This window comes from Microtus ochrogaster, linkage group LG2, assembly GCF_000317375.1.
Source record: "Microtus ochrogaster isolate Prairie Vole_2 linkage group LG2, MicOch1.0, whole genome shotgun sequence".
Classification (NCBI taxonomy): Eukaryota; Metazoa; Chordata; class Mammalia; order Rodentia; family Cricetidae; genus Microtus; species Microtus ochrogaster.
In genome coordinates, this window is record NC_022028.1 from 44,914,842 (window position 1) to 44,925,740 (window position 10,899).

General features: G+C 37.5%; 1 protein-coding gene across 1 annotated transcript in view; it reads left to right on the forward strand.

The window, feature by feature from the left end:
* Pcdh15 (protocadherin related 15) overlaps positions 1-10,899 on the forward strand; it is a 1,155,509-nt gene that overhangs the window by 1,102,211 nt on the left and 42,399 nt on the right. The window contains exon 30 of the mRNA XM_026785470.1: positions 5,130-5,345. Coding sequence (XP_026641271.1) covers positions 5,130-5,345 — 216 coding nt within the window. The remainder of the gene's footprint in view (positions 1-5,129; positions 5,346-10,899) is intronic.

A 10,899-nucleotide genomic window follows, 5' to 3' on the forward strand; every position in this document is an offset into this window, starting at 1 on the left:
GACACAGAATGGCGGACAGATGATAGTTGACTGTGAATTGCGCACCAGTGTTATTGATACAGAGGCCCTGCAAGAACACAGGCTGGGAGATCTGAGACTGAGCTCCACTTGAAGCCAGCTTGGAAGAGTTACTCTCTCTGGAGAGGCTCAGGTCTTACTGTGTCTGAAGGATGAAATGGAGGGAAGGAATTCTATTAAGACGTGGTAGAGAACCGAACCATAGAAACAGTGCTGTGGCTAGCATCAGAGTAAAAGTTTCACTTTGTCTTAATAGAAAAGACTAATGTGTTTTTATAGTTTTAAGAGGAAAAGGTTAGCATGGCAGGGAAGGGATAGCATATTCCATATGCAGAGAACTGGGAGAGGCTCAGATCCTTGTGAATGTGCCTTCGATGAAAGAAGCGGTTCAGCTGCACCTCTAAGATTCGCAGAGCTGACAGATGACACCAGTAAAGATATTTTGTTTCTAAGGTGAACAGCTGAGAAATGTCACACTTGATATCCTGAAATTTCATGTGAATTAGAATATGTGCATCTCTGGAGGAGACTGGAGAAGACACACATTGACAAGTGGGCTGAATTATTGATGTGAGACAAGTTACTGTTTACAGAGAAGATTTTCTAAACGGAGCAAGAGCACAGTGAGGAGCTCAGAGTGAGAGCTTATGATCACACTGGCTTTCCTGGTTGTTTAAATTCTCTATCTTCAGTCTTAAGTCATCAGGTATAAACTTATGGCTCAATTGATCCACGGTATAAAGGTGAGATAAGCGTAGTGTGGCTTTGACAGAGCAGAAGTGGATGGAATTTCCAAACCTAATGTCTCAAGGAAGAGGGCAAATGGAAGATTCTCTAGCATAAGAGGTTTCAGACGGAATGAGTGTACTGTGGTCAGAAATGCACACACTGAAGTCTTATCTCCCAGAGACAGAGCGTTTCCCCAAGGGCCCCTGCCTCTGGGAGATTTAACAATAGAGCAACTCTCAGGCAGCTCACTGATCAAGGAGAGTCACTGCCCTGAGAATTGAAGATAAATTGCCAAGTATGCCGTCTACATGAAAACTGCACTTTTAAAGAAGGAATAAGTTGGAGAGGAAGGCTGAGAACTAGATACCAATGCCCTTGCACTCAGTAAGAAAGGGAGAGTCTTTTCTCTGTGTAAGTGTGTGGGTTTCAACCAAGGTAGAAGGCTTGTGAGACTGGTCAATGGGATCAGGAAACCATAAAGGAAAACTAGAAAGCATAAATGAAATGAAAGGTGATTATAAAAACCAAGTACATGCACCCTGACCTCAATAAGAAAGAAGTTATTAAGAGATTACTTTCTTAGAGGAGCTATAATCTTATGTGTCTAAGATGAAGAATCGAAATAGAGTTCTTGAGTGCTTAAATTTCTGTATTCTTGCTATTACAATATGAATTTAACAGCTCTCATAGCAAGTATTTCTAATGGTCATGATGTCCTTGGTCATTATCTATGATTTCACAAACATCATTTTCAGCACATCATAGTCATATAACATAGCATATATACATAATATATAATATACACTTATAATAATATTTGCTGGACATAATTTATCTCATTGATGGATAAAGGATACAGGTAAAAAGTGACTTTGAAGTCCCCTACAATGTAAAACAAAAAGTAGGAGTAAGGAAGCAAATGAAATGTAAAGACATTGAAAGCAGAAAGCGAAAGTCATGCTGCACTCAACACCGAAGTGGTTTGCTACCCGTGCACCTTCTCACCCAGATTTCAAACTGGGCTCTGAATTTTGTTACTGGCACTTTGGATGTGAGTCCGTATGTATTTAACATGCCAATTTTATCATTTGCCTCATGAGATCACTTGGTTCTTGTCTGGAGGGCATGTACTATATGAGCCATCTGACTTACATCTCTTAGAGAAACTACGATCCTAAATGGAACTTGAGCATGCTGTGTGTTGGTCCCAAGTTCATCAGCCACTGGAATTTTCCACTCTTGCTCTCTAGTTAACCAGCATTCAACTCTACACACTTGATAGAGAGGAGAGAGTTCCCAGAATTCACACATTCCCGACAGCTGTTCCTAACCATCTCCAGAAGTGAGATCCTTGAGATAGACCACCGAGAACGGTGAGCCTTGAAAGAGGACCTGAAAGAGGGCTGGCTTTGCACAACCTACAGAAATAGAGCTTGGGAGCCTCAAAGGTCTAGCAAACCTGACTTTTAGAAACTGTGCCTCATTTTTTACAAATTTTCTGGACCACACTAAGAAAATCATAAAACCAAATGATATTTCTGAGTTTTATATTAAATGATCATTTGCTTCAGAAAAAGCTTACAACAAAAAGCACTTCAGTCATTTATTATGAAATATGACAATGTTATAGTTTTCATAATATGATAAATTAGAAAGCAAAACAATTTTTTGAAATGGGGAGTTAGTCAATAGGAACTGTGTGAGTTAGCTTAATGTACCAAGCAGCCGCTATGTTTGTACAGTAACTGTCTCCCCTCTCTACGTATCATTGTGCTGTTAGCATTTATCTTAAAACTGAACATGATTGAACCTCCTAGCATAAAAACTGGTGAAAGAGTTGAGTCGTAAAGTAGAACTTGTGCTGATCCTACAAATACAAATTTAAAAATGAGCAAACATAAGCAATGATGCTGCCAGGTGATGATTTTCCTGAGGGAGTTGGGTGTGACAAGGGGGTGGGTGTGACAGGGAGATGGGGATAACCGAGGCATCCGTGAAGACAAAAATAGCTGTGGCGTGTTGACTCTTAATACAAATAGTCTCACATATATGCATATTTTTCAAAATTTTATTGCTCTGTATATTCATAATTTGGTACACTTTAGGCATGGGTATTAAAGTTCGCACTAGCAATAAAATATTTATTTAAAGAGGAATCTTAATGCTAACCCAAGAGGTAAAGGTTGAATGTATCACATCTTTTTTGTGTATGTCTCTGTGTGTGCTGTGTGCATGTGTTTGCATATATGTAATTATACATGTGCATATGTGTGTGCATGTGTACATGAAAGCCAGAAGACAACCTGAAATGTTGTTTCTTGGGTGTCATTCATCTTGAGATGATGTCTCACTGGCCTGGAGCTCACCAAGGAGGCTAGACTGGCTGGCCAGTGAACCCCAAGTACTGTACTGTCTCCACCTCCCCAATGCTAAGATTATACATACATGCATGCCACCATGCCCACACTTTTTTTATGTGATATCTGGGAATCCAATTCAGGTCCTTACACTTGCAATGCAGTTGCTTTACTGACTGAACCATCTTCACAGCCCCTTGTCAAGGCTCTTTGATCTGACCTTAGTAACAAATTACTCATAGAATGGAGATGTATATCTCATGTTAGTTGGTTTAGATTCTGAGTTTTAGTTGTGGTTTCTTTCATTTCTCATGCTTCCTTTGTTGGATGAATCAAATCACCAAGGTTTAAAGTTTTAAAGGGTTAACATTAAATACTCCTCCTTTCTCCTGTGAAAGAGAATGGAATGCCCGCCGAGGTCTCTTCCTTGGAACTCTAATGCCCAAACACGGCTCTGCCAAACAACATCAGACCGCACGAGAAAATGAGCTGAAACAGCAAGCTTTCCCGCTTCTCAATGTGGAATTCTAGCAACTGTAGTTTTGCTGTTGCTGTGGGGGCTAAAATGGTGGGGGGGAAAGTAAGAAGGAAGGGTTTGCTTTGGTCCACAGTTTGATGAAAAGGCCCATCATGGCCTCCTGGCGCACCATGGTGGCAGGGGCATGAGGCAGTTGGACACTTTGCTGATGCAGTCAAAAGGCAGACAAAGATGAATCCTGGTGTCTATATGACTTCCTCCATTTTTTCCATTTTGTTCAGTTTGAGACACTAACCTAGGGCACTGTACTGCCCGCCTTTAGGGAGAACTTTACCTCCTCTATTAAACTTAACTGGAAATGCCTCAATAGCCACGCCCATAGACTTGTCTCCTAGGTAACTCTAAATCTAGTCAAGTCAGTAATCAGAATTAACAGTGACAGCAGCTTAGACAAATCATTTTTTTTTAATCTTGAGTTGAAATACTTGTGTTAATTACTATAATTTCCCCTGTTGTGTTGATATGCCTATCTTGAAATATTTTGCATGTTTGAAATAAAACTTGAAGCTAAGTCAAGTGTATACTATACCTTACTGTATGTGAGCTGTTATTTATTATTGTCACTGTCTATATACCAACACTACTGCTCACGTGATTAGAATCCTGGTTCTTTTGCTGCCTTAGCTTCATTTTAAATTCTTAATAGTCATATATGGCTGATTTCTGCTTTATTGATCAGACATGCTGGGATGGTTTCTTTCAGCACCCAGAACATTTTATTAGACATCACTATGACAGGCCAAGAAAGTTTCTTTATCCACTAGCCAATAAAAGCAACACATATGCAGAAGGACTTTCCATACAACATAAATGTCTTTGTTTAAAACTATGACGTTCAACTTATCATTTGATATGTCATTGTACAGTAGTTTATATCTCCCACCCCTTGGACCACATGCTAGGTCAAAAATGTTGGTTTTGCTTGTTTTGATTTTTTTTTTTGGTTTTTGATTTTGTTTTGTTATATTTTAAAGAGAGGTAGAAAAAATATGAAGTTGAGTGGATAGGGAGGTAGGAAGGATCTGATAGGAGTTGGGGGAGAAGAAAACATGGCCAAAATATATTAATAAAAGTTTATAGAGAAAAAATTTATAACTACAAAAATAATCCCCGACAAATCTGAATAAACAAAGCAAATGAAAACCTCACACTATGTGATGGTGCGCTGCATGTGACCCTTAGATCCCACCATGCCCTTACTCTGGATCCATAGCCTAAATGTGAACTCATCCTCACAGAGATATATAATGTAATTGATTAGCTCCTCGTCTTTTGTAACAACTGTCCCAGAGCCAGAATATGATGAAAACTATTTGTTACGAAGATGTATCTTCTACCTACGCACACTGATATTCAGAGAAACTGAATTTTAGGAGAAAAGCACTGTGCTATTGCACAAGTAACCTTGGAAGTAGAAATAAGATTTCAAGTTGCAAGCTTTTACTTACTTCTCATCAACGATTTTTCATTTGGCTTTCCCCTCCTAGGCTACGGACAGGGACACGGGAAACTACAGTGCCATGGCCTACAGGCTCATCATACCGCCCATTAAAGAGGGCAAAGAGGGATTTGTGGTGGAAACATACACTGGGCTCATCAAGACAGCCATGCTCTTCCACAATATGAGGAGATCCTACTTCAAGTTTCAAGTCATCGCCACTGACGACTACGGGAAGGGGTTGAGCGGGAAAGCTGACGTGCTGGTAAGCGCATGAGTGAGAGACATGAGACGCTAGCCCGGGGCAAGTGTTTCAGCTATTAACACTTTTCATATTACTTTGAAATAGACTCTTTAAAATGTAAATGTCATTAAATTTTTATCAAGATATTTGCCCTTTGTGATTAAAAAAACAGAAAAAAAATTGTGGTAACGTGTTCTAATATACAAGATTTTCCTTTTAAAACAGAATCTCTAATGATGTTAGAAACGATGTTTCACTAAGTTACATGTGTCTATATAAAATAGTCTTCCTGTATGTCTTCTCTCAGGCCGAATACAGCTTCAGGGGCAGATCATCTGAAGGGCAATTGGATTCTAACTTTAACCAAAATACCTAACATCAAAGTGCACATCTCTTCTAACTTGGGCATGAAGGTTGTTTGGATTTTTCTCTGAAAAAAAGCCAACAGTTATAAGAAGAATGGTTATTGAACATTTATCATATCAAGAAAAAAATCAAGTAAAATCCATCTGTCCCCTTGTGTATCTTAGTACACTGGACATCTTGCTCAGAACACATTTAGTTAACTTTAATCTACATGTAAACATCAGGGATAAAATGTTTTATTCTTAGGTGGTGAAGAACCCTAGTCATCATACATCAATTGTTGTATGTTGACAATACTCTCCTTCAAAAAAAAGACTTCATTGTAGTAAAAGCAGGTCAATATTATCCAAGAAGTATTTACATATAGGATATTATGGGTGACATAGATTTTTTAGCAAATATAGGTCTATATACCTTATATAAGATAATGTACATTTATCCCTTCTTGTTATTTAAGAAAAGTACAATATGGGGCTTAAAGGATAAATAATAAGGTCAGTGTACTAAATATAAACAAGATGTTATAAAATAAGCACAAGTAAATATAAATAACCATTTTTTATAAAAGTAAATAGGATTAAATAGTGAAACGTGAATGATGCGAAGTTAATTTTTGTTAGAAATTCAAAGTAATTGAATAGAAATTATAAACCATATGCTTAAATCATATGTATTTACTCTTACTTAATACTTAATAAATATTTATGTATTTATAAAGAAACAAAATAATCTAAAAGAAATCACAATATGATATATATACACATATAATTCTGTTACCAAAAATGATTTTTATAGTATTGCATGCAGTCTTTTCAGTTAAGAGAAAGGCCAAATAAAGTCTGTAGGCAGAGGATGTGATAATGACAGATGCTAAAACCATGATGAAGCTAGGCTGAGTAAATGAGAGATGGTTATCCATTCAATCTACGGAGAAAGAGAGGGAGTATGGATCATGTATGGGGTAAGAGAAGCCAGAGGTTTATGTGAGACATGGAAACCACGTGAAATATCCTGGAACTGTGAACCAAAGCAGTGGGTAGTCACTGAAGATGATTTATAAGAAGAGAAGATAATGATCTTCACATTAGATAGGGCATTTTTTACACTATCTCTTTCCTTTGCTTTCTCAAGGGAGGGCTTTAGTTCATGTGGAGTCTTTGCCGACTCTGTTTGGCATGTTCTTCATGCTACCCACTGACAGTGTGATCTTTATGCTATCCACGTGTGGTCACTTCTCAATCCTTACTACTTCCTCAGAGTCCATTCTCTGCCCTTGTGATTCTCCCTCTATGCCTTAAGGAAGTTTAGTTAGCTTGGTTCCTTATTTCCAGATCTCCTGACTTATTTTTGGCAATCTCTTCCATTTTTTTAATGGAGTTATTCTTCCAGTGTTCCACATTCACACTTCCTTGAGCTCTGTCCCTTAACAATTCTGCCCTCCACCATGTTTCATTCTTTAAAGCCATAGTTACCTGTGCTATTGCCCCGAAACTTCTATTACAAACCTCCCACCTTTAATCACAATATCGGATGTATCCAGACAAACTCAGCACTCTTCTTCCCAGCAAGATATTCAATCCACCTAACTGAATTTCTTCCTTCTCATACATTCTCTTATGAGAAACCTACATGTTCCCCATGCTTAATTACCAAATACATAAAGCTTTGTCAATTTAAATAAATGTCCCATGATAAAAAACTTAAGTGTTTTTCCTTATGTATTTCTTCATGACCTCTAAGGAAACAAAGTCAGAGGATTTACTACATCGATTCACAGGCCCATTGAGGCTGAAAAGTCCCGTATTTTCAGTTTGCATGCTGGGAACACAGAGACGGGGACAAAATACCCTAGTCTAAGAAGGTAGAAACATCAGAACTGGGAAGGCTAACAATGCAGCACCAGGCCCTGAGAATCCTTGGAGTGTTACAGGAGCGAGTGTCCGTGTGCAGACTTAAAGCATATAAAGTATTTGTCCATAAAAACATGTCTACTTGGGAGGGAGAAGCAGAGAGAGGGAAGTTTTTCATTTTGTGCTTTATATTATCTGGGTTCCCAAGCAACTTTACTGCAAGCTCGTTGTCAGGGCAGGTGAACTCCATGAGGTTGTTACATCGCCCCACCTCAATGGTAAACCTCACAGGTGCTTTCCCCGTTCTACAGTCAGTTTGCAACCGTAACACCATTCTCTCCGCGTTGTACACCTTTGGGAAAGCCGCAGAACTCTGGCTCTCCTTCTACTAGATCAGTGCCTGTGCTGACACTATCTGAGGAGTTGCACACAAATCTATGTTTATTCTTACTGTCTAGAAGCCTTCAGGCCACCACCCTTGGCTGCCTTACCACATCACTCCTAACTTCTTGCTTTCTTTTCTTGGTTTATTTCGTTCTCATCTGGTAGCATTTTTGCTTCACAAGGATCTGACAAAGTGTTCTCTTTATTGTCTGCTCTCACTGACTCGGCAAGGTTTTTGGTTCCATAACTTTGAAACATCATCCATGTAGTAAAAAAGTTCAAACCTCGGAGTTTACCCCTGAATACCAGACACTATCTGTCTACCTACCTACCTATCTACCCACCTTCTGTCTTTTCAACAATCACCTGTCTAGCTATCAAAGACAACATCTTTAAACATTTTGTATGATGAATTAATATAGTAATAATAATATGTAGTCATCTCAAGAAAAACATGATTCAGTTTGAACTACGCAGGTTTTCATAGAATAGATATTTTTATTTGAAGGAACAACTTAGGGGCAAAATATGTGTATTCAAGCTAAATATTCAAAAGACATTTACAAAAAATGAATGAAGTAAGGCTTTCATTTCGAGAAAAACAGCTGGCAGTATTTGCTCCTGATGACAGACGGCACTGGAGCTTTCCAATTCAAATCACAGTACTGGAAAGCTTGTCTTCCCCACTGTGAACTTGACAACTCCCCATTATCCAATGACTATGAGATTGTCTGATGAGATTGGTGTTCGTATTAAAAATGTTTCTTTTTTCATATTGTGTAATGAAATATGTCAGTATTTGAAAAATATGAGCTAATATTATCCAAATGGCAAAGACAACATGTTGAAATGAACATCGGGTCGAATACAAAAGTATACTCTTGTAATTACACTTTTGGAGACAGGCGGCATGAAAATCAAAAGTTCAAGGCCAATTTCAACTACACACAGAGTTCAAACCCAGGCTGGGCTACACGAGACAGTGGTCTAAAACAGAAGTAACCAAATATTAATTTGAAGTACAAACAAAAGACAAATTAAAATACAAGAAAAAATGAATAGACTTTCATATTTGTAATCCTTCCTTCAGATTTCAAATGAAATGTAGAAACCAACACTTGAATTTTGGTGCAGTATCAAAGAAGAAAATAGACAATAACCTAAAAGGCTATAATCTACTCCTTTCATTTCATGAAAGGTGAGTTCATAGCAATGTCCAGTTGTGAATGACAGTCACAGTCCATGAGAAAAGGACAGTGTGTGCCAACATCAGTTATTGAACTCACGTAGCTGCTGTGCCCAGACCTGCTCTGGGCACAATGAGGTCTGCTGTGAGTTTGAGATGAAACTGGATTCCAAAGACTCTGTGGATAAAGTCAAATATCTCCTGGAGGTGTTTTATATTGATTGCATGTTGAGATTGTGTTAAACATGTCTTAAGCTATATATTTTATTTTTTGTTTTTCAAAACAGGGTTTCTTCATAGCTTTGAAGCCAGTCCTGGAAACTAGTTTTTGTAGACCAGGCTGGCCTCAAGCTCACAGAGATCTACTTGCCTCTGCCTCCTGAGTGATGGGGTTAAAGGCATATACCACCAACACCTGGCTCTTAAGCTGTTTTAAAATACTTGATTAAAAGCATAATTAAAACAATTTTGCTAACATTTATCTTTTTAATGTGGGTACCGGAGAGTTTAAAATTGCATAGGGTCAATTATTGGTAACTTTGTGTATATTAGATAATTTGGCAATGTTGAATTTCTTAGGAATAATTGGGACGGTAAAGAAATGGCTCATAAGGAAGAAATAAAAGATATAGTGAAACTGTCGTTAGATTTTTGTAAGTCATACATTTCTCTTTTTTTGACATTTTTATTAATTTTACTCTATCAGTCAAAGCATCTGCAACAGTGATATAAATGAATATTTATGAAATATTTGAAATCAGCCTGTAGAGAGAAAATAAATTAAGAAATTATATAAGGACATTTTAAAATTATGATACAATAAGTTGTAAATTTCTGGAAATATTTGCGCAGTGATTGCAATAGGGAATTAAGACAAGTGTTATACTCTTAATCGCTTATATGTGCTTGGTGTGGATGCTGAAAATAGCAAAACTCAGGATCCAGGATTTCCTTAAAGATGGAAGCCTAAGCTATAATGTATTATTCTCTTCATATATATAATAAAAAATTTTGTGCTCTGTTACACATCAGCTATCCAAAAAATTTAAAATACCTGTTTAAAGGTAAGTCAGAGACAACCAATTACAGAGTTGCAGGAGCCTCAATTTATTAACTTATCAGAAATAGATATATACTCTTAATTTATTAAAAATGGATATATATTTTTTGTTCAGTGATGAGAACTGAGCCCAGGCTTCATTCCTATACTTGCTCTTTATACCGATAAGATAATTGCTCTACTGATGTGAAAATTGCTAGGCCCTTGCCTATTCTAAAAATACTTTTTTCAAAATTTGTCAAGATAATAATTTTTAAATTGTAAATGTAATATATGTGAATTCCAGAGATCTAGAACCTTACTTCCTTGACCTCTGGAGCAATCAAAATCAGCCCAAATATCACTAACAAATTAAAATCCCTTTGGGTAAGTTAATTGTCCTTATGACTGATAAGGACCCAATATAAATTTCCTTAGATGGCAAATGATAGAGTTACATGTATCTCTATAGCCAAATTTAGCTTTTGAGTAAAGTTTTTCCCACACCTAGACTGCATTCTAAATGTCTACTTGGAGGTAAGCTGCAGAAAACCAGAACATATTTATATACAGATAAAGTCTACAAATTCTCTGAACCCACGTACAAAACACGGTAATGTTTCATTGCCCTGAGTGAGACTCTACTGAGCATGTAGCAATGCTTAGATAGATTCGTTGTACGAAAGATCTTAGACATTTATGACAATTGAAAGACCATACGTGGTGGCACACGGCTTAATTCCCAGCACT